This window comes from Notolepis coatsorum (assembly GCF_963971535.1).
Source record: "Notolepis coatsorum genome assembly, chromosome: 6".
Classification (NCBI taxonomy): domain Eukaryota; kingdom Metazoa; phylum Chordata; class Actinopteri; order Aulopiformes; family Paralepididae; genus Notolepis; species Notolepis coatsorum.
This window is the reverse complement of record NC_140170.1, coordinates 170,135,453-170,160,809: the sequence shown is the minus strand read 5'-3', so window position 1 is coordinate 170,160,809 and position 25,357 is coordinate 170,135,453. Positions and strand designations below refer to the sequence as shown.

The 25,357-nt window shown below is 42.8% G+C and overlaps 1 protein-coding gene across 1 annotated transcript in view; it reads right to left on the bottom strand.

Annotated features, from left to right (window-relative positions):
- The window catches only part of LOC311229746 (interleukin-6 receptor subunit beta-like), a gene marked incomplete at its 3' end in the record, with an annotated part of 130,561 nt that overhangs the window by 32,042 nt on the left and 73,162 nt on the right, over nucleotides 1-25,357 (bottom strand). Inside the window, exons 12-15 of the mRNA XM_084315822.1 lie at nucleotides 9,275-9,403; nucleotides 6,257-6,341; nucleotides 5,593-5,674; nucleotides 983-1,220 (exon numbers count right to left, since the gene is read on the bottom strand). Of these exons, the coding sequence (XP_084171948.1) occupies nucleotides 983-1,220; nucleotides 5,593-5,674; nucleotides 6,257-6,341; nucleotides 9,275-9,403 (534 nt within the window). The remainder of the gene's footprint in view (nucleotides 1-982; nucleotides 1,221-5,592; nucleotides 5,675-6,256; nucleotides 6,342-9,274; nucleotides 9,404-25,357) is intronic.

Genomic DNA, 25,357 nt, shown 5'->3' with positions numbered 1-25,357 from the left:
TCAATGCTTCATGAAGCTTCATCTCGCCATCACTAAAAATAAGATCTTGTAACCTGACACGCCATATGTCTGTTACAGAGAACCATCTGGGGAGTCATCCTTTGAAACGTTTTGGAATAGGGCCTGCACTATTAAAAAAAAAAATATATATATATATATATATATATATATATATATATATATGTAGCCTGTAGCCACCAGTAGTTCCGTAAGGGATGCTGATTGGTCCAAACCACTGTGGTTAGATGCTGATTGGTCCAAACCACTGTGGTTCAGCACAAGGTCATAACATGACGCCTGACAAGATGGCTTCTCTTGTCAAGTCAAGTCAAGTCATTTATTTATAAAGCACGTTTAAAAACTCAAGATCCAACCAAAGTGCTGTACAGTCAAAGCAATTGAACAGTTGAAGGTCTTGAGATGTGAGAAGAATTAATTTGAAAGAGTTTATCTCCTGAAGAAATAAATAAAGATCACTGCTTTACATAGTCCAGACTACAGTACATCTGTGGGCTCTCAGGGACAGTATCTTCAGCAAAATAACAGTTTACTGCATAGTCTGACTCATAACCTATACCGCTCAGGTCGCACGCTATCAAAGACAGACTGTTGTCTGTACTCCGTTCATTGGAATTCTTCTTGGGAAAATGGGAATGATCTAAATAGCCTGGCTCACAAGGCAGCTGAGACATACCCATCTGTTTGGTCATTTCTACCCCAATCCCTACACCCACTGTATTTTTCATTGGGAAATGACAGCTCAGTACGTATTCCGTCTCACTGGCAATCAGAGGGGCACCATGGTCTTCGTTTGAATTCTTAACCATCTTAGGAAAAAGGGAACATTTTGTCAGAAGAGGAAAATCCACGACTTTCTCTGTCTCACGAGACATTGGAGAAAGACCTGAGACATCTCTGCTCTCCTCGGCTACACAGGAAGCTCTTTCGGGGCGAGTGCAGGTCATGACAAAGTGCTTATTACAGGGTATATGAGAATCGCCCGCCATGTCCCCTGAGGGAACATTAGGGATGTATTCTGGCGGAACCGCTGTGTAATTCATACTGCCGTGATTTGGGGGTGGCGTAGACGTGCCTTGCGGTTTTCCTTCTTCTGTGAAGGGTTGTCGTGTGTCTGGTCCGAGCTCTATTAAACGTTTTTGTCCCATGACATCCGTGACCAGGAAGTCCTCTATGTTCAAGATGCTCCTCACTTCAGATTTCTGTTGATGGGGGAGAGAGAGATAGAAGTGAGTCAGTCACGTAGTGCTGCATATTCTGCAGAATTGTACCCATCTAGTCTTCAGTGACCTGATGAATGTGGGTTTTCAAAGTCGCTCCAAGTCAAGTCAAGTGTTCCTTTAGTTTAAAGTTTTGTTTTATTTGTCACATATAAGGTACATGTACATTATAATTAAATGTTTGGTTCTGTATGACCCTCCTGAGATTGGTCTTTATTCTTTAACTTTACGTTCTTTTTTACTGTATGAAGCACAAACACTATACAAAATATACAATAATACAAAAACGAGGATCCCCTTGGGCTTGGGGGAATCCAGGTGTCATAGCAGCATGGGGGGTACAGGTAGGATAGGTAATAATAATAATGGAACATAGAACATAGAATCATAAAGAACAGTTGCAGTGCAGAACCTTATGCAAAATATAATTTAAACAAAAGTCCATATGTGCACAGATTGGGTCAGGGACATTACCACTAACCCTGAGGGTTGGGCACTGTGTGTGCATGACACAGGAATAAAATAATCAATCAGTCTAGAATATTCAAAGATGATACGAATGATCCAACATTGTGCAACTGCACTTGAAATAGTTCTAAAACGTTTTTGAGAATCCCCTCCAATCAAAAACACACTTTATGGTTAACTCCTCTTGGAAGCTTGACTTTGATCTAAATTAGATTGTTATTTGTGACTTTGACTATACAGATTGTTATTTACGACTTTGACTATACAGATTGTTATTTGTGCATAACTTGTCACCAGGGCACATTTTTAACATTCCTCTCCTGGTAAGGGAGTAGCTTCTCTGTGCTTACAAGAAATCTGAGTTGTGATGTGTGATGTCTAGGGGTGTAACGATGCATCGATTAATCGAAATGCATCGATTCTAATGTGACGATTCAACTGCATCGATTTGAAAATGTTAGAATCGATTATAATCGAAAAGAATCGGGAAGAAATAATAATAAAATGTTTTTTAATATTTCTTTTTAAATAAAAATGTGTGTGTATTGTTTTTATTCATGCTGAGTGAATCAGTTCCCCCAGCCACATTTGTGTATTCAATATTTTTGGGGGAATTAACTGATAGAAATTTTATCGAAAATTAATCGAATCGAATCGAATTGAATTGTGGTCAAATGAAGAGATTTCATGATGCATTGAATCGTTGTCTGAATAATCATAATCGAAATTAATCACTGTGAGGTCACATCGTTACACCCTTAGTGATGTCACTAAAAGGTTAGTCTGGATCAGCACCATGAGACTGTGGCTATTGGATGACTATTTCAGTCAGAATTTTCCTCCCCTGCGACACTATTTTACAAGGGCACCATCGCTGCATCCTGGGCTTAGCGGAGCCCAGGATGATTGTGATTGGTTTAAAGAAATACAAACAAGCCAGAGCGGAAAGATGATAGGTTCACGACTTCTCTCCGGCACTGGCCCAGCGCTAATGTAGGTTGGAGAGAGGTATGGCTATGCAAGCCTACTAAAAGAACGGTCCAATATGTCTTCAGTCTGGGACACGGGTGACCTCTTTCCAATAGACGGCCTATCCAAACACGGCAGGCTCTCTCCTTCTCTTGAGGTCAAGCGCTTTGCGGTCTATCCATTTGAATGACTGTGACACTCAAAGGATACGGAGCCTAGCTTTAGCCTCCTAACAGGTGGGGGCCCGGCTCGGGCCTCTAGCGGCTCGGGTCTGCATTTATTATAAAACATATAATATATAGAATTAAAGCCCTATGTGTTGCCGTTCGAATGCCACCTCACCCCACCAAATCCGTTGAGCGGTTCTTGAGTTACATGCCGATATTTCAGGTGTGCGACTTTGTACACACGAGTGTCAGATTAGCACCCTGGACTCCCGAGGCTCTAGAACTGTCAATCATTCGGCGATTGCGAAAATTATTGGACAGGGTTGTAGCCAGTGATGCGTTGCTCATGGGACGAGGTTGCACTCCGTGCAACCAAAGTTTTGTGAGCAGAAGCGCGTGCACGCAGTACCCACCTGGCTACTTTGCATATCAATAGCGCCGGTCGTCAGGTGTTACATTCCATTCGTAGAGGAAATTAGGCCCTGTTTTTAGTCTGTCCTTATGCGAGGGAACATTTATGCGCGGGAACGCGCCCACGCGCCTGGGAGCGCGTGTGCACGTGGCGTCATTAGCGTGCGTGCAACCAGTGTTGATATGAGCATCGCAACACTGGTTGTAGCCAATGAGTGTAGCTTTCCAATGATATCCCAGCTGGGGTGTGCGAATCAGGGATCTAGGTGAAAATTGACGAGCGAAAACCAGAAGTTAAAAACACACAGAATGCATTGCCGTCAATAAGGAAATGGAATACTGGAGAACTTTTCTTTTTCTTTTTTTTACACAGTTTACCAAAATCGCTTTTAACACTTTAATCGCCATGGGTTAAATTCATAATTTACCATCCCTTGCCAGCTCTATTTGTCTATGGAGAAGTTCCCCTTCTTTGCAGGGCTATAACTTTTTAAATTCTATTGCTAAATTGCCATTATTATGGCCCATTCAATGTCCTATATGTATTGTTCAGGGTGTAGCAACGTTAAACTTTTTCATTCACATATTCATACTAAAATATGGTCTAAAGTATAAGTATGTTTTTATCGTTTTCTGCAGCTTTCTCCAGAACTTGATTTATAGCTCCAAATGCATTATATGCATGATGAAATACAGTTTGATAGCGATCTGTGCCAGATAATAAATTTCAACTGGAGGTACTTCTAGAAGTTTCTACGTATCATCTGATGATGACCGGATGGGCGGGGGATTGTTTATAATTCCGTGGGCAGCGTTAGATGATTCATCCAGAGTGGGTCATATGTTCATCAGATCAGTTTTAGAAGACGTTAGAAAATAACGTTGAAACTCACCGTGGCTTCCTCGCGCCGCTGGCAGATGAGCGTGGAACAGAATTTTTTCTATTATGGGATGGAGAAATGCCCGATCCATTTCCAGGTTGTATAATAGTATATACGTCCAAATCATGTTGTTTATTCGAGTTATTTGCACCGATCGATGTTCACTGTGTCAATACGGAGTCTCTCTAACGATAGCGAGTGGCCGGACCACATATGGATGAGCACTACCGGTTCAAAGGTTAATTTCCGGCTGGCGATCTGCCGATCGGCCACCAGATGGCGCTCTTGAACCGCTAGAGAGTTGAGTGGAGCTTTGCACTGTGTCTCAGGGCTCCGGAAAGGAAATATGATTTCGATGACAGATTTTTTAAATATTGACATCAAAGACGAGTTACGGCGTCTTCGGCAGAATGAGCATGGCTCGGAATGACGTGAAAACTCGTTCCCGGCGATCATAGTGTTAATCACCCATTTCTGAACGTATTTTTATGAAATTGGGACCTGTACTACATACGACTTCAGGTTATGGACCCGCTGTGTTTTCCAGCTTATCTTTTTTTTTAATCTTTTTCTTTTGGATATTGCAACTACTACAGAAAAACGTCAGTACAAAGTACAAGTACAACTCAAGTTCAGCCCTATGTTACTCTATTTCATTAGCACTAAAAGTGATTTTTCTTTATTGTGTAAGAAACTTCAGAATGTTATCTTTCAAAAGAGACCATGTGGGGATCATCCCTATGTTCCCCGGGTCCTATGTTCCCCGTGTCCTATGTTCCCCGCTTGATTGATTAATAGATTGAAACTTTTATACATTTTTATTATTTTATTAATTATTAATGTCCGCCTTGTTTCGAACTGGTTAAGCTTAGGCCCTCTTTCGAACTGGTTAAGGTTAGAGTTTGGAATCAGGGCTGGTGGTCTAAAATGTTCAATCAATCAATCAATCAAAGCGGGGAACATAGAACCCGGGGAACATAGGACCCGGGGAACATAGACATGCTCCCACCATGTGCATGTGTTATAAGTATAAAGATAAGCTTTGCAAAAAAAGTATGCAGTCAAGTTCAAGTAAAAAAATTGCCGCTTTTCTGGGCGCATGTTATAGGTTAAAACTCCGGGAGTGGTGTTTTTGGCCAACAGTTAGGCTAGGCGGTCAGTATCCACTTCCATCCATTTGTGCTAAGCTAGGCTAGTTTGTGGCCGAATAGCTTGCTGCTGAACGCACAGAGAGGAAATTGGTTTGATTGATTGAAAATTTTATTAACAGATTGCAGAATGGGTACAATACAGTACGGCTGAATACACAATTGTTAAGGGGATGCAGACCAGAGAAAGACTTTCGTCTTGTTTACACCAGGGTCCCCCACATCTATCGTCTTGTCTGACTCTGCAGGAGTCGCTAAGTGCATTTCCCATAATGTTGGTGTGTAAGAGTAAATGAAACGAGGAGTTGACCTGGTGGTGGTTCTCCATCAGCCACTGTCCAGACGTGCTGCCTCGCGGACTGGAGATGTAGGGTAGGAAGTACAGCCGGTACCTAAAGTGACAAGAACATTGTCATCTCTCTCTCTCTCTCTCTCTGCTGCCTCCTGGTTTCACTACATTGTATTTTTCCCCCTCACCTGTCCTGTCCCACAAAATGATGTGTATTAACATCAACATTTGATGTCTGTCTCTCTCTCTCTCTCTCTCTCTCTCTCTGGTTTTATCAGCCAATAAGAGAAGAGAGTACTCAGTGTTGGCTTTGAGGTTGTGGAACATGTGTTCCTGTTGGTCTGGTCCCACCTGGCCTGTCCCACAAAATGATGGGGCAGGTTCTCTCTCTCTCTCTCTCTCTCTCTCTCTCTCTCTCTCTCTCTCTCTCTCTCTCTCTCTCTCTCTCTCTCTCTCTCTCTCTCTCTCTCTGGTTTTATCAGCCAATAAGAGAAGAGAGTACTCAGTGTTGGCTTTGAGGTTGTGGAACATGTGTTCCTGTTGGTCTGGTCCCACCTGGCCTGTCCCACAAAATGATGGGGCAGGTTCTCTCTCTCTCTCTCTCTCTCTCTCTCTCTCTCTCTCTCTCTCTCTCTCTCTCTCTCTCTCTCTCTCTCTCTCTCTCTATATGTGTGTGTGTACTTACACAGTCCTGGTCAGAATGCAGATCCCTAGTACCGCTATGGCCAGCAGGACCAGTGAAGTGGCCATAGCCACTATTTCAGTCTCATCTGAAGATGGAAGACAGTTAAGTGACATTTAGACAAATGGAGCTTATGGGTGGTTCTTGTAAACTCGTTTATCGCGTGACCATCGCTGTATATATGGGTGCAGCTCAATAAATTAGAATATCATGGAAAAGTTCATTTATTTCAGTAATTAAATTCAAAAAGCAAAACTCTCATATATTATAGATTCATTACACACAAAGTGAAATATTTCAAGCTTTTATTTGTTTTAATTTGATGATTATGGCTTACAGCTCATGAAATTCAGTATCTCAGAAAATTTGAATATTGTGAATAAAGTTCAATATTGAAGACTCATCATGGTGTCACACTATTGCCATTCATAATTTATCGAGGCACCTTGTGCATGCTGTTCTGAGTGTGTCTGAGATCAATACCGCCCCCTAACGCTTTGTGGCCGCTATTGCACCCCATTAGAAACGATGTGGTTTGTTTTCTGGGCCGAGCTGAGCCGTGCGGGCGGGGTTTAAATACTCCGGCGAGCCAAGCGGTCACCCTCATACATCAACGAGGCTGCCCCTTCCCTCCTTCATATGCAATGCCGAATAACGTGGCACGGACCTCCGCGACCAGTACTTCAAATGGCGATCAGATAATTGGATTATTTTTTTTGCATTACAAGGTAAGAACACTATATATCAAATATTGCGTTGATCTGATATTTCTTTCTCCCGCGATCGAAGCTGTCTGTGTGTGTGTGTTGGTGCCGTTGGTGGCAGGGGGGGGGGGGGGGGTGCCAGTCTAAATCACATTTCATTCTTGCATGAGGAAGGATAATAACGATAATCTATAATAATCAGGCGAAAAATGACAACATGATAACTGGATTTCACTAAAATGCTATTATCGCGTCTTTTCCTGGGATTACTCAGAAGCACCCAAACTATACTCATATTCAAAACGGTATAAAAACGGAAATGTACGGATGAAAAAACTATCTGTTTTTTGCATGTTGACCAGAAGCAACTCACTGAAAATCTACGGTGTTATTAGATCCATAGCTATAATATAAAATATAGTTTAAGCACTCGCAAACACGGCCTTCTCTCCATTAAACAGAGCGATGGCAGACAGCGGCTCAATTCCCAGAAGGGCGGGTTAAAGGTTAAGTATTGAAACAGAACTAAACGTTTTCTTGTCTTCATTGACAGCACTGACACTCAGTGGCGGCTCGCCACTAGGGGCGCTCGGGCGCCGCCCCCCCTCAGGCCCTACCCTGGTTATATGAGAGAAGAAGAAAAATAAGTTTTTAGTTTTTTGTTTTATAGCCCTATAAATAATATAAACATGTTTAAAATTAATAATATTTACTCATTTTAAGTATGTTTGTGTTTCCAATGCACAATATAACGTTATTATATAAAAAAAAAAATACTCGTTTTCTTGAACAGGAAGTGACTCACTTTTCTTTTTTTTTATAATTTTTTTGTATTTCTCGGCCCGGGCTAGACGCGATAGCGCTCTGAGTGCACGTCACGGTTTGATCACTGTATCCGTCGCAGCCAATCAGTGCGTAACGCGTTGTGCGTTGAAATATGACTATTATGTTGGAATCCGGGCGCGATTTGAAGCGGTCTAGCCAGTAGCGTCAAGAATTTCTGTAGCCGCATTTCGCGGAGACGCTCTCTGATTGGCCGACGCCAGTATTTTTTTCCGTAGCAGAATTTCACAGAGACGATCTCTGATTGGCCGAATCCAATTTCTAATGTTCCAATTCTAGCTTATTCCTAGGTTGGTCCGTTGGTGGTAGAGATAGTTGTGTTGTTGTGAGATGCAGCTGTTTGTCTTAGAGCGTGCCGTGACTGCAAGTTCTTTAGACTGTTAAGCTTAGGCACTCTTTCAAAGTTGGTTAAGGTTAGAGTTTGTCTTAGAGCATGGCGATAGAACGCCAGGTAGTTTGCAGTCTGTTCGACGCGGAAATGGACAAAGGAATGAAGTACTTGTGTTGTGTGGTGCTAACTGCTAACAAGCTAACACTTGGCTAACAAGCTATATGGCGGATGCAGTCTGGACACAGTGGACAGTGGTCTGGAATACATCAACAGTGGATTATACACTTTATCAAGGCAAGCCCTCCTGCCCTGGACGTGTCAACTAAACAGTGAGTCTCTCTCTCTCTCTCTCTCTCTCTCTCTCTCTCTCTCTATCTCTCTCTCTCTCTCTCTCTCTCTCTCTCTCTCTCTCTCTCTCTCTCTCTCTCTTTCTTTTGGATTGAAAATACGTGGATTATGGCTTGTTCAATATCGTCTATGTTTGAATGAATGAATGAATGAAAACTTTATTAACAGATTGCAGAATGGGTACAATACAGTACGGCTCAATACACACAATTGTTAAGGGGATGCAGACCAGAGAAAGACGTTTGTCTTGTTTACATCAGGGTCCCAGATTTTTTATTCATATCGATAGTTTAATAGCTAGCCTTGGCTCGTTTAACAATATGCAAAATATGTGTACAGCCCTGTACTCATACTGAAGTTATTCTTGGTATATAATAGGTCTGATTGTGTAACGAATCGATTCCACGTCGCGCTGTGTGTGAGAGAGAGAAGGAGAGAGGGAGAGATCTGCGTGTGTTTGGAGACGGAGCGAGTTTTGTTTCTAACTTTTCTATTTATATATTGTGTTTCAAGTTGTGAATTAGACTATACTTTATTTGACTGGTTGTGTGTTGTTGTAGTAACAGCTGAGCGACTCGTTCATAAGAACCGATTCATTGCCGTGAGCGTGAGTCGAATCGCTCACGTCTTGCCATGAGTCGGTTGCGTGGTACTGTACATGTTTGCAAAATGTTTTGGTATAACGCCCCTAGTGGAGAGAGAACCAGCAGCCGCTACTGCTGACACTGATCATCAGAAGCTGACAATCAGTCTGTTTATTTCCTTTGATGTGAACTTGCTGCCATGGAAACGCACCAAAACCTGGTGTTCTGAACTTGGAAATCTCTCTGGTGGTTTTATCAGCCAATAAGAGAAGAGAGTACTCTGTGTTGGCTCTGAGGTCGTGGAACGTGTGTTCCTGTTGGTCTGGCCACACCGACAGGTCTGTGTGAGAGAGAGAGAGAGAGAGAGAGAGAGAGAGAGAGAGAGAGAGAGAGAGAGAGAGAGAGAGAGAGAGAGAGAGAGAGAGAGAGAGAGAGAGAGAGAGAGAGAGAGAGAGAGAGAGAGAGAGAGAGAGAGAGAGAGAGAGAGAGAGAGAGAGAGGACATGTCGTCAAACCAGGAGGCAGCCATCTTTCTCTGGCCATCTATATAGACAGTACTTTTTCAGTGGAATCTGACTACAGTTCTAGTTTGCTAGTATCAACAGCTGACCGAAGATCAAACATAGTCCATTCTAGAATGCTCCTTCATGTTTGCCCGTCCATAGTCGCTTTCAACTTGAAAACATAAACATTCTATTGGACCCAAGTTTATTTCCTGTTGTGATGCGCGTTAATGCAGTGACAGGAAATACACTTGGGTCCAAACGGTTCCCTAGCAATAGAATCCCAGTGAAACCATCTATATGAAAGAATCCTCACATAGCATACATTTAAGATAACACTTTAACCTTTATTCATCCCCGTGGGGAAGTCCAGATGTAATTTTTATTTATTTTATATTTATTTAACCAGGAAAAAGTCTCAATGGGCCTCATTCATGAAGCTATATAAGAACAGATTTCGTTCTTAACTAGCATTTCCTCTTATTTTGTTCTTACCTGGGATTCAGCAATGTTTTCTTAATGTTGCTTTTCTCTCAGGCAAGAACAAATTCTAAGAGTGGTCGAGAGCACTCTTATCCAGATAAGAAACTCTTACCCAGATGAGAAACATTAAAAAAAGCCTACCATTCCTAATGATAATAATACATCAGATTTATATAGCGCTTTTCCTAATGCTCAAAGACACTTTACAAAACAAACAATACAATTGTAGCAACCTGGAAAATATACCTATTATCCAGATGTGCTGACTTGCCTTTCTATCTCCCCTGATGCACCAAGACATTCTAATTAGTCTCCGCTAATATTCTCTCGAACAATGATGCTCGCCCCTCCTTGTTCTACTCACTGGAATATAGATTATGAACAGGATTACTGGACCCTACTCTATCAGCCTCTTCCTTGTGACTAGTTGGCGGCGCCAGCAGGGGGCGGTGGCAGGCAGAGAGCGTACGTGAGAGACAGAGAAGGAAGTGGACGGAAGTGCGAGGAAGCAGCCTCTTCGACATTGGACTTGGACCGGTTCGGTCGTGTCTGGAGAGCCCCGTATTGAACCTGAGTATATTACGGGTTATCCTATGAATGTACTCGTAGTGGAGCCTTGCATGTTTCTCCCTGAATATCCCTAGTGATATACCACGAGTTATCCTAGAATAAGAACGGTATAGCCGAGTTGGGCTTAAGTTAAAGTTATTCCCTCTAGCGAGGCGCCCCACCAGCGTGGCGCGAAGAGAACCGGTGTTTAGGAGCACCCTGCGTTATGATATATCCCGTCTAGCAGAAGGGCTGTTTGGGACCCAGAGTTTAGCTGCAGTGTGAGTGAGGGCAAGTTAGATCCGCGTGTCGACCCAGCACCAACTCTACAACCAGTCCGCCCCGGCTGTCTACAACCAGATCTGCACCTGGCTGCCTTCAGAGACCGACAGAGGTCGCTACCACCCAGCACACGCTCTCAGCCCAACACTGCCCTCTGCTCCAACCCCGCCGAGAGCGTTTGACGCCATCTTGCCTTCCGGACGACGGTGGCGCGGCGAGGCCGCCATTTTGGATGAGTACAAATGAGCATCTATGCTCCGGAGCTATTACCCCGTACACAGTGTGGTGCAGCCTGCGGGCGAAGTTAACGTTGCTAATACAGTTCATAAGGGGAACCCCAAACAATATATGCCGGCATTAAGATAGGACTTTTGTAAGGTATTTGTGGGCCCACCTTTTGATTTCTTTTCATTTTCTTTGAGTGTGATACCGTGTTTGTGTTTAATAATATTTTCCCATCTAGTTAACCCTTTCCCTGTGGGGAAGTTACAGACCTGGTGCATTATAAATAAAGCCTAGAGAGGTATTATTCTTGCCGTATAATTAAAGCCTTTTGGAGGTATTATACAGGGTGAAGACCCAGACGTGGGCGATGAGTCAAACACATTGAAGTATATTATCCCTGATATTAACCCAGAGGTGGGTGTACAATATACGTGTTTATGAGGTATGGAGTTACCAACGGAACTATAGTGGGACTTCAGTCCAATTGGTCACTAGTAGTAAATCATTGTAACTGACCGTTATAAATAACATTAAAGAACTAGATGGGAGCTCTGTGTGCATGTCTATCCATGAGCCGTTTAACAACTATTTTGGTGTGGGTAACGTTAACATAATTAACCCCTTCCTATTCCACCTTTCCCTTTTCATTGTAAGGTTTCTAGGGTCATTGAGGGAGGGTACTGCTTGCGGGGGGAACCCAGGGTATTTATTTACAAGTCAGTCACTAGGTGTGGGAGGGTTTAAGGAGCAACTGGGGGAAGTGGGAGCGTGTTGGGGAGTACTGCTGACCGCCCTGCTGCAGGGGAAGAAGACCAGAGTACCAGACCAGGTTGGTAAATCCCGGGCCCCATCCACTCACACTACCAGCCTCCAGTCGACGCTCCAGGCCCAAAGACGAGGGTGCAGTCAGACGGAGCTCTACTGTGTCCAGCTACCTTGTGACTGCCAGCAACCGTTCCCACGAAGCAGGGATAATCCACCCTGCTACACAATACAATACAGTTTTAGTAGATACAATAAAAAAATATATATAAAAAGGTGAGAGAGGTAGGAGTTCACGGGTTGAAAGCAAACCATTGGTCAATTGCCCCCAAATACCCCCAAATATGACTTTATAAACCCAGAACTTTTCAATAATAATAATTATTATAACTTATTGCGTGCGTTCTTCTTCTGAAATGGATTATATATTGCTGTTAGAACAGTTAGATGCTGGCTGCCCAGGCGTACACATAGAACGCATATTTACAACATCTCCTCTCCTCTCTTCTCTTCTCTGCTCATACAAGTTCTGAGCGCATTCAGGGTTTTAGCGACAGGGACCTTTCAGAGAGAGATGACAGGTGACAGATCCAGTATTTCCCAACCTACTGCGCGATTGGTTCTTGACAAGCGTTGTCAAGTCGTTCAGTATTGACAAAGCCTACTTTGCTGGAACGATTTATTTCGCACTATACAGTACAAGTATAAGTCTTTATTTGTCATCAGATTAACACACACATGCGATGAGCGACCCACAGGAACACACACACATGCACTGTCGCGAGTCGTGAGATGTGTGTGTGTGTCATTTTAAGATCAGTCGCAAATCGCTTCCTGTTGAATGGATCAGACAGCGATCAGATGCCGAAACTCGGCTGTTTTACACACGCCTCATTCACCTTATAAGAAGATGGCGGGCGTGTCTGTATGCAAATTATTTTAGCGCGAACGCGCATTTGAATAAAAAAATGAGTGGGATTCATCATGCAACCGACCTGGGTAAGAACCGATTTCGACGTTAACACATTCAGGGTCATTGGGGCCCGTCTAATCCCACTCTATGAGGCCAGCTTTTCATTACAAGTTTTCACTGTGTGTGAGGTTGTTTGTAGAGCTAAATCTATATTTTATATTATTGCTATGTGTCCATTGTCATTGTCAATTGACAGTATAAACCTTCCCTTCAATATGCCATAAAGAAATAATTTTTCCATCAATTAGTTCCCATTTTATAGCGTTGTGAATATGAACTATATACCACAATGTTCTGGGGTAATTCCTGCAAAGCTAGTTATAGGGCGCTAAGCTAATAATGTTAAATCGATTGGCGTTTCGGCCCTACACAAGCTAGAGTTAAAAATCTAAATGCATATGATCGGTATCATGGTCCACCATGAATGCATGAAAGGGGGGGGGGGGCAGGGGAAGTCGTTTCTGATTATTGATTACCAATAACGGCATTCATTATTGCAACATCATACGCTGAACGGGTGGATGGCTATGAGAACAAGGCCTGACCAGACTGAAATTGACGTCAAATCGCTCTTACCTGTGGCCGGTTGGATTCCAAAAAGAATTTCCCAGTTATTTGATTGCCATCTGGTAGATCGATATGTCCATTGGCTGATGCTATATTCCTTTACTGCATACTGAATTCGGCGTCGCAAAAATTATTCCAGGCGATCTGGTAAAGCCATAGCTTCAGGCTAACAGAAAATCTAACCCGGAATGAAAAAAAAGTGACACCCGGTCTGCAACAGGGGAAACTGCATTATCGAGACAGTGCCAATACCAGGATCTGGCCGGTACTGCACTTTCGGAGTCCCGATATGCTGTTTCCAGCCAACATACAGCTCCGTGACAACATCCAGGATATTAGAATGGAATAAAAACAAAAACAAGTGTAGAAGGGTGGATTATCCCTGCTTGTGGGAGTAGTAGTACACAGACACTGGGTAGTAGGATACTATAGTATTGGACCTATAAGTACCCCCGTCTTTGGCCCGGAACGTCGTTCTGGAGGGCTTGCAGCTGGAGTGGATGGGGCCCAGGATTTACTAACCTGGGGACTGGTACTCTGGTCTCCCTCGCCTTCCAAGGCGGTCAGCAGTAGCTCCCCACACACCCTCACTCCCCCAGTACCTCCGACAGCCCTCCCACACCCAGTGACTGTCAGTTCAATAGTATTATTGGGCTTCCCTTTAAGCAGTACCCTTCCTTGACCACCTGTATAGACCCTTCAAATGCTATTCTGTAAATGGGGTGTAAGGGTTAAATAATTATGCAGTCACAATATTTACCCAGAGAATAAAGTAGCAAATGGAACTCAAAGAAACAGACACACACAATGATCCCGATTAGGTCTACTTTTTGTGAAGCCTGGGCAGGTTATACATTACAACGTTAATTCTTAATATATGGCACCGGGTGCTCTTGTTATCAATGTAGGGGAAGCTCTTCCCACCATAGGCACCGAGTGCTCAATACATTAAACCACCCCGCTTGTACTGGGGGAACCCAGGCATAGAATGTAGACACATTGGGAATTCCAGAATCAAACAGTCAAATAAACAAATAACAAAATAACCAATAAATGTGGGCCCACGTTATCAAAGAAAACCTAACCTAAGCCGGCTTAAATTGTTTGGGGTACCCCTTAGACACTGGTGGTTAGCGTTCACTTCAAACGACGTTGCTTTTGATACACGTGGTACTGTTAGTACTTAGCCAAGATGGCGGAGCCACTCTTGTCACCGCTCGTCCGGGTGACAAGATGGCGTCGGCGATCCCGCGAGCACAGCAAGCAGGCCGGGCGAACAGCAGGCAGTGGTTAGCTGGCGGAGCTTGCTGTTTGGCGTCTTCTGCTGGTGGGAAGAGGCATCCTCTGCACCGTCTGGGAAACGTCCACCGCTGCTGTTGCTGGCTTGCTTCTGTCGCGCGTGCTAATACTTTGGCTACCTTAAACACAGCTAAGCTTTGGGTCTCGGCGCACCCTCCTGCTATTTGGTTACACTGTTAACGCAACGTGGCTGGCTATACCACCGGTCTCTTCAGCGCCTCGCGCCCGGTAGTCTACTCAAGTCAGACGGAGCCATTAGCGGCATGCTACTATACCGCACACAGTAACTACTATAACCCGATAACGTTAGACGTTAGTCTCGTTAGCTCTAGACGTTAGTCCTTGGGTTCGGTTTCTCTTACTCACACACTATCGCTGATACTTCTAGGATAACCCGTCACTAGCAAGTATGTCTCATCACCCGTCGCTCGCTCCGACGGGGCTCTCCAACTTCACTTCTTCAACGGGGCTATTCCAAAGCACACACCCGTTGTAGCTGCGACCGTTCACGGCCAAGTCCAATGCCGAAGAGAGCTTCCTGCTCCCCTCGCCTCCAGGTAACCTCCTCTTCCTCGTTGCTTGCTTCTCTCCACTGCTCCACCTGCCACCACTGCCACTCCGCCCCCTGCTGGCAACCTCCACTGGTCCCATTCAAGGACCGCTCCAGAAAGGGAAAAAGGGCTCAATGTTATTGCTAGTAATCCATACTGCATCTGGAGAAGAGTAGCACCTCACCTCGCCGTTAGACTGGGCGAGCTATCCAAAGGAACACTGTTAGTCTATCCAAAGGAACACTGTAAATCACACGTTATACACACACAGGGAAAGTAACAGTTAGTTAGCACTACTGAATACTTTGTAGAATATTCAGGCTGCTACACAAGCTTAACACGTACTCCAGTTTTAGCAGCATTGCATTGGCTCCCTGTATCTTTTAGAATTGATTTTAAAGTCCTTCTACTTGTTTTTAAAGCTCTTTTTTTTTTTTAATTTTTTTTATTATTGCAAAACAAAACTTATTAAAAGTCAGTACTCAACACACAATGTATAATGAAACTTTCAGTAAAGGTGGTTAAAATATATGCAAGTACAGAAACAGGATAAAACAAAAATAGTCAATAATAACATTTTAACCGTATACCGTGTATATCCAGCGAAGTTACAATTATATAAATGTTAGTATATAATATACCCCTAATACCTATTTTCTAAAACCCTACACACATATGCTCCAGCTCAAATCCCCCCCTCCCGGACCCCCTCTTGGATAGTACCTCCATTATCCCTCACTCCTAACCAGACATCACCATTATAGGCTAGCTTTTATTCTCTCCACCACTTCTAACCACATTAACATTTTGGATTCATTGAGCCCCAGAATTCTTGCTGTTGATATTTCTTGATATATCACATCAAGATATGTAAGAAACCACACTTTCCGGCACATTTTTTCCGGTTGAAACCAACGTGATGCAATCAGTTTTTTAGCTACTGTGATACCCGATAAAACCAATCTTTTTAGTTGTGGGTTCACTGCAAACTCAAAAACATCATTCAATAGCAATACCGCGGGGTGTACAGGTATATTCCAAAATACGAGTATTGATAATTGTTGGGACACATCTTTCCAGAATGCCTTAACTGGTGGGCAGTCCCAATACATGTGCATAAATGTTCCTTCGTCCCCATTTGTACATTGGGAGCATTTGGAGTCTTGTATAAGCCCCATTTTGCACAGCCTTATAGGAGTCAAGTATGTCCTGTGAATATAGTTCAGATTGATTTGTTGATGATCCGGGTTCCTTGATGTAAGTCGGACATTTGCCCAGACTCCTTGCCAATCAAAGTCATTTTCCAGGTCTGGTATATCCCTCCTCCAGACATTGTCTAGTTGAAGGGTTTCGTACGAGGACGTTAGTAATTGATAATAAAAACCTGATACAAAACCTCCCAATGTATCTCTTTCATAGAAAAATTTGTGGTATCTGTGGTGTTCAATTGGTATGTGTAATGGAACACCGTGAGATCTCATACAAAGTCGTAACTGTATGTAAAAAAGCCATGTGGACTCGGTGAGGTTAAACTTTATGCATATTTCGACATAACTACAGAGGCCCTTGTTATTAAAAATATCCCCTAATGAGTGTATGCCTCTTTCTTCCCATACAGGGAATCTTATAGGTCGTTTTCCCATTAAGAGAGCATTGTTATTGAATATGGGAGTGTGATTATGCCATACTTGATGGTTAGGAAATTTCCTTTGTGTTTCCCGCCATGTCCTGATTGCATGGGTTATTATTGGGCCAAATTCTCGCTCACAATGCTTGATTGAAAGTTTAGTGTATGCTATGTCTTTCAATCTCTGTGGGGCTACTATGTTTTCTTCTAATTTTCTCCAAGATACCAAAGCCTCGGGGTCAAACCATATCTTCTTCAATGGTCTTAATGTGAAGGCATTAAAATATTGTAAAAAATCTGGGACTGCCATGCCACCGTCTGCTTTACTTCTCTGTGCGGTGGATCTTTTTATGCGAGGTGGTTTGTTATTCCAAATAAATTTGTATGTGGAGGTTTGTAATCTTTTCCAGTAGCCCTCTGGAGGAGGTAACGGAAGCATTGAGCTGAAGAAATTGATTCTTGGTAATACATCCATTTTAACTATTGATACCCTTGCCTGTACTGAGTTTTTAAGTTTTGCCCACCTGTCCAGGTCGTCCTTGATTTTGTTCTGTATTTTTGTGTAATTGTGCTTCACCGTTTGTCTTATGGTGGGAAATATTTCCACACCCAAGCATCTGAAATGTTTGACCATGGGTATCGCACCTGGGAGGGTTGTCTCTTTTTTTGCACTGGTGTTAAGAGGAAGAAAAGCCGACTTAGGCCAATTTATTTTAAATCCCGATAAATCACCAAAGTTCTCTATCAACTTGAGTATAAGCGGCAATGTGTTGTTGGGGTTTTGCATGAACAATATTACGTCGTCCGCATATAAACTAATTTTATGATGTGTGCCCTTGATTACTATTGGTTCTATGTGTTGGGATTGTCTTATAAATTGTGCTAAAGGTTCTAATGATAGATTGAATAGTCCGGGACTAAGAGGGCAACCTTGTCTGGCTGAGCGCGATACCGGAAAGATATCGGAGATGAATGTGCCTGTTGTAATCCTGGCCGATGGGTCCTTGTATAGTACTTTAATCATATCAATGAAACCTTTTCCTAACCCCATCCTTTCCAATACTGCCCATAGAAACGACCATTCCAACCTGTCAAATGCTTTCATAGCATCCAGGGATAGTATCGCCTTAGGTGTGATGTCCTCTTTGTCTGTATCTAGTACGTGCAGTATTCGCCTTATGTTATCATTGATCAGGCGACCTTTTATGAAGCCTGTTTGGTCCGTATGAACTAAAGACGTCATATGCTTTTGCAATCTGATGGCTAATATCTTAGAGTACAGTTTGACATCGGTTCCGAGGAGGCTTAAAGGACGGTAACTACCGCATTCAGTGGGGTCTTTGTCTTTTTTGTGAAGAACTGAAATGAGTGCGGTATTTTGGTGTTCAATGAAGCTTCCCTCTTTGACTGAGTATAAGATCATATTTAGTAATAAGGGTCCAAATATGTCCCAGCAAGAAATGTACATTTCTGATGGGATACCGTCAATTCCGGAGCTTTGCCGTTTTTCATTCCGGATATGGCCTCCTTGAGTTCTTCTAATGTGATCGGTACTTCTAACTGTTTAGCGTCTTCATCCGTAAGTTTAGGGAGAGTAATTTGATTAAGATATGTGTCTAATTTGTCTTGATCAAAGGTCGTTTCTGAGTTATATAAATCGGAGTAGAATTCTTTGAATGTATCGTTTATTATTTTGGGTTCTGTTACTAGAGCTTGTTGTTTCCTAATGGCAGTTATATCTGCAAATTTTGCATTAATTCTTAGTCGCATGGCTAATAGGTGACTAGGTTTAGAACCTTGGAAGTACTGCTGTTGTCTAGTGCTGCGTATTTGCAATTCCGATTTTTGTCTGTACATTGCTTTGATCTCTGTCTTTAGAATGTTAACTTGGTTATCTAGTCTAGTAGAGTTGTTGTATTTTAAAGAATTAAAAAGCATTGAGTAAAGCGTTTCCATTTCAGACAGTTTTGTGTTTTGATTTTTGCGCAATATGGAGGTAAATCTATCCGAGAAATCCTTGATCATATTCTTTACCGACATCCATAATATTCTGGGATCTTGCACCGAGTTAGCATTATCTTGTAGGAATACTGTGAGAGCTTCTTTAATTTGTGTAATGAATTCCTTGTTGTTAAGCAGCATCGAATTAAAACGCCATCTTGGGGCCCGGGTAGATAGTGTACCAAATGTTGCTTTCAGGATTAAGTAGCAGTGATCTGATAGCGCATTGGGTGTCATTTCCACTTCGTATTTATCAAATATTCTCAGGGATGCAAAGACGTAATCAATTCTGGATAGTGTGTTGTGTCTCGCCGAACGACAGGAGTACTTGCGGGTCATGGGGTTAAGTGAACGCCATAAATCAGTTACTCCTGTTGATTTCGACCAATCTTTTAATGCTTTAGATGAATTCTTTTGTTCGCTGGAGAAGGAAAGGTAAGTTTTGTCCATCCTTGGGTTCCAAATGGCATTAAAATCCGCACCTATTATATATGAGTACTCGGGATGGTTTAACATTTCTCCTGTTAGTGAAGTGAAGAAACCCACTTCGTACAAATTCGGGGCATATACCGCTGCCAATGCAATTTTCCTGTTATTGTGTATAATCCTAGCTATAGTTATGCGCCCCTCAGCATCCGACCATACCCCTTTCAATTTGATATTTAATTTGCGTCTGACGACTATGGCTACCCCTCTAGTTCTCGTAGCAAAAGAAGAGTGACCAATATTATGGTATATGTTATCCGCTAACGTATTTATGTCTCCCTCTAAAATGTGCGTTTCGCTTAATAGTGCCACGTCCACATGTTCTTTTTTCATCAGTGTAAGCACGCTTTTGCGCTTGTGTTGTTTGTTTATCCCACCGGTGTTCCATACCATTATATTCAAACTAGCCATAGTCTATGCATGTTTTCGTGTAGTTTTTGGTAATGTTTCTGGAGTATGAAGCTACAATAGATGCACATCCAATTAATGAGGTCCCGTTGAGAGCTGAGCTTAAAAACATATATATATACAAATAAAAATCCCCTATTTTCCCCTCTCCCAGAAAGTCGAACATGCCTGTGTTCCAAGAACACATCCTCCGCGATTGACTTTCTCCCATGGTCCACCGGATTGCCCAACCTGAGCATTGTAATCCTAATTTTCCTATGCTCATTGCCATAGGATCTAACATTTCCATTCTATTGCAATAGAATGTCGCTTTTGGTCTTGCACCTTCCCTTACTGTAATGAAGTATTGTGATAAATAACCTAAAGATAAAAATAAAAAATAAAATAAAAAGAGAATAAACCTTTATCGACATATTCCTTTGAACCCTCCACCAACGTGTGGGGGGAAAAAAAATGAAAAGATTGTAGATCAATATTGACACCTTAATGTGAAGAACATTGGAAAAGAATAATGTAAGTTACAATATATTTAAAAAATATATAGTAATATTGACACCTTAATGTGAAGAACATTGGAAAAGAACAATGTAAGTTAAATTATATTTAAAAAATATAGAGTAATGAGAAGAAATTTTTTTTTAAAGCTCTTAACAATTTAGCATCGTCGTACATTTCCGATCTCCTGTCCTTTTATGTCCCCTCGCGAGCCCTAAGGTCCTCTACAGCTGGTCTTTTAATTGTTCCTGGGGTGCCCCAAAGGAAAATTGGGGCATCTGCTTTTAAATTCTATGCACCACAGCTGTGGAACACAATCCCAAAAAATATTAGAGAGGCTGGCTCAGTGGACATTTTTAAACGACAGTTGAAAACATACCTTTTTAATATTGCTTTTAATTAGCAATTATTTTTATTATTTTTCTTTATATACTCGATTTTATCCATTTTCTTTACTTATGAATTTGACTGTGTGGTTTACTCTATGTTCTTTTTTTCTTCTTTTCTTTTTTTAATCTGTTATTATTCATTGTTTTATCTTTCTTTTATCATGTAATGTGAAGCACTTTGGGCTGCATCTTGTATGAAAAGTGCTATATAAATAAAGTTATTATTATTATTATTATATATACGTGGTTGGCCGTCAAGCGTCGGCTCCCAAACACGTATACGTGGTTGGCCACTAATATGTAAGAATAGCTTGATGAATGTGGCGGTGGCTTTTCTTATTGTTCTCTTAACAGACACGTAAGCAAGAATATAAAAAAAATAATAAGAGAGTATTGTTGAATGAGGCCCATTGAGAGTACAAATCTCTTTTACAAGAGCGTCCTGGCCAAGATAGGCAGCAATGGAGAGAGACCGAGAGTAGAGGTACAGGTACTGTAGTACAGATCCTTTAAATAAGGATCCAAGCAAGCCAGGATAAAATATAAATAAAAATAAAGATCTGATCTGCTCTGGATCTCTGGATGAGTGAGCAGGTGAGACATATGTTACATGTACATATGCTGTACTATATCACTATATCAATAATGTCAATATAATGTCAATATGCACGTCTTCTTCTTTCGTGTAACGTCAGAGGTCAAACTCCGTATCTTGTAGCCATGCCCTTAACTCTGGTCCCACATCAAAAAGGCTGGCTTCCGAGGGTGGTTTGTCTAGGGGGCAGATGGTCAGGAATGGATGTGGTCAACAGTCTGCTCAGGGTTTCCACACTCACATGCAGCACTGTCTGCCAGGCCCCACTTCTTTAATAATGCTTTGAAGCGACCGACCCCAGATCTTAAACGGTTCAGCAGAACCCATTGCCGGCGTGGAAGATCGTCTCCTGTGGCGCCATCTCCTGGATCCCAGATGTAGTGGTGGATACGGGATGGCCCAGCACTCTCCCACTCTCTCTTCCAGGCTGCCGCCAGCCATCCATTTCTGGATAGGTCCTCAGTGGTGGAACAGAGCATCTCTTGTGCCGCCTTGTTGTAGGGGTGGCGGGACTTGAGTCTGCTCATAGATGCTGTTGTTGTTGTGGTGTTATGTATGTAGGGTGTGCCAGTCATGCTTCACTGCTTTCCTTGCTAGGGCGAGAGTGGCAGCCTCTTGTCGTAGGCCAGCTCGTGCGATTCCTGCAAGGACTGGCAGCAGGAAGAAGGGTGTAGATTTCAGGCATCCAGTGATGATCCGGAGGGTGTTGTTAGTAGCCGCATCAACTTTTTTCACGTGTGGGCTTCTGCTCCAGACCGGGGCACAGTACTCCGCTGCCGAGAAGACCAGGGCTTGGGTGGATATCCGAAGGGTCTTGGCAGTGGCTCCCCAGGTTGTACCAGCGAGGCGTCGTATCAGCGCCAAGGTATTTAGGGGCTTGCTGGGACTCCAGACGCTTGTGGTCAGCGTATACCTCCAGTTCCCTCTTGGCGTCTCTGTTGCAGAGATGGTATGCTGCGATAAGTCAAGTCAAGTCAAGTCAAGAGTTTTAATTGTCACGGCATACAGGTATACAATGAAATGCGGGTGGTCTTGCCCGCAACGATGTGCAATACAGTGGTACATATAATAGAATCAAAAAGGTATTGTGCTGAGCTGTAGGCGCCACTTTTTTAGATAGGCTACTAGGATGTCCATGTCTTGGTTAAGACCGTCCTCCAGTGCCTTCCATGTGGGTCTTCTCAGCATGATGGCAAGATCGTCCGCGTAGCCGTACTTTCTGGATGCTGTGACTGGGAGATCGATGTACAGCCCACCCTGGTCTAATATACAGGCTCTATCCTAAGTCTACCCCAGGTACAAATAATATAGGTAACCTATATCCTGTACAAATATAAAATACTCCATACTAGGTCTTAGTCCACCCTGTGTATATACATACCGTAGTTGTTGTTATAATTACGTACCTTTTAGTTATTGCATGACTATCAGGTCTGTAGAGATGTAATGTATAGGTATTTGATTGTGATGTTAGATCTACACACACATGGTACCTGCACACGCGGTACCTGCACACACACCCATGTTACCTGCACACCCACATGGTACCAGCACACACACAGACACACACATGGTACCTGCACACACACACACAGACACTCATGATACCTGCACACAGACACATGATACCTGCACACACACACACACACACACACACACACACACACACACACACACACACACACACACACACACACACACACACACACACACACACACACACACACACACGATACCTGAACACACACACGGTACCTGCACACAAAACACACACAATACCTGCAAACCCACATGGTACCAGCACACACACATGGTACCTGCACATACACAAAAACACACACATGCACGATACCTGCACACACACACACACACACACACATGATACCTGCACACACACACACACACACACACACACACACACACACACACACACACACACACACACACACACACACACACACACACACACACACACACACACACACACACACACACACAGTGTGTAATCATTGTGCAACTGCCCTCTATTGACTGCATGTGTCCAGAGCTCCACCTATAAAATATGTCACCAGGAGATGTGTAGAAGCAGAAACCGACTTGTGTAATTTCTATAAGTTTTGGTGTCGTATTTATGTTTCGAACTCTAGGGGGCACACCACCTCTATTATAAGTAACCTTGCTGATCAGTGTAATGCGTGCACCTGTTAACACATTGACCGCCAGCAGCAGGGGGCGCTGATCCCCCTTCAGCGCCAGGTCTTTATTCAATGGATATAGTTTTAGACTGCGACATTTGCGAGTGCTTAAAATATAACTTATATTATATCTATGGGTCTAATAACACCGTCAACTGTCAGTGAGTTGCTTCCAGTCAACATGCCCAAAACAGATAGTTTTTTCATCTGTACATTTCCGTTTTATACCGTTTTGAATAAAGTATGGTTTGGGTGCGTTTGAGTAATTCCAGGAAAAAGACGAGAAAAAGACATTTTAGTGTAATCCAGTCATCACGTTGTAATTTTTCGGCTGACAATATCTGTGCTCAACATACACCTGTGAATCCAGTTTCTCTCACATGAATGCCATTAAAACAAGCAACCGTGCCTCCTTGACAAATGAGCATTTGCATCACTGTTTGCGGGTAGCCCTCACTTCCTATGAACCCTCTTTCTCTGCCATTGCCCAGTCAAAGAAGTGCAATCTCTCTCATTAGATGTGTGTATGTAGGCTAGGCCGGTCTGCCCCCCACCCCCCCTGATGTTTGAGAGTTAAGAGTGGACAATAAGTGCTAATAAGATGCTGTGATTGGCTGTTGTTGCACAGACATGAAGCACTTTTTCATAAGCTCAGCTGCACTATAAATGTGTTTTTTTGTTCAAGTGTTGATGTTAGAATGTTCAGATGCACATCATGCACTTGTTTGTTTTTTATTAAATTTTTATATTGAAATGTTGAAGAGGAGATGTTGCAATTGTTGCACAGTCATAAATGAAGCACTTTTTGCAGGAGATGTTGCAGATGTGGCACATAAATTAAGCACTTTTTTTTAAAAGTATACTTCTTTTGCAATGTAGTTAAATAAAAGTTCTGAAAATGTGGTTGCGTGTTGTGTCAAGTGTACATATATTCATAGCACGGGGAGGCGCCATGGCAGTCCGGCCCCTGGCCCCTTGGGTTTCTGACAATGTGGCCCCCTGAACAATTTAGTTGAATAGCCCTGCTTTATAGTATTGCTATCTGTTCATTCTCATTGTGAATTGAGACCATAAACCGTCCCTTCAAAATGGCTTAAAGAAAAAAAAATGTCATCAATACGTTCTCATTTTATAGCGCCGTGAATATAAGCATTATACCGGATTTGGTCTAGTATATTTCCTGGAAGCCGAGATAATACGCTAATAGCTAATAACGTTAAATCCAATGGCATTCCGGTTATAGATACGCTCCAGTTAAAACTCAAACTGCATATGATCGGTACGATCCTCATGCATGTATGCATGAAAGGGCCGGGGCGGGGGACGTCGTTTCTGATTATTGATTAGCAATAACCGCGTTAGCCTCATAGGCCGAACGCCTGGATGGCTATCAAAACAAGGCCCGATCGGGATGTACTTTACGTGAAAAAGATCTTACCGTGGTCCGGTGGGTTCGCCCCGAGCATTTCCGCGTTATCGATCGCCATCTGGTAGATCGATATGTCCATTGGCTGATGATAAATCCCCTTATTGCATGGTGAAATCGGCGATGCAAAACGTAATCCAAGGTACAGGCTACACATCCAGAATCCTGCTACTGGAAACTAAAAAAAAACTTTAAAAAAAAGAGTCCACCGTTCGGCCACAGGGAACACTGCATTATCGCGATAGCGCCCCTAAGAGGATCTGGCCGGTATTGCACCTTCTCGAATTCATAGAGTAGGGTAGATCTGCAGTGCCGCTCGGCGACCTTGAATAGGTTATTAAAATGGAATAAAAGCAATAACAACTTGCCACAGATTTATCCGTGCCTCTGTCCACAACCGTTGGAATCGAAACATGGATATATACGTCCTTGGGCGCCATTGTGTTAAAACACACCAGCCCATTTCCAATGGAATGCAA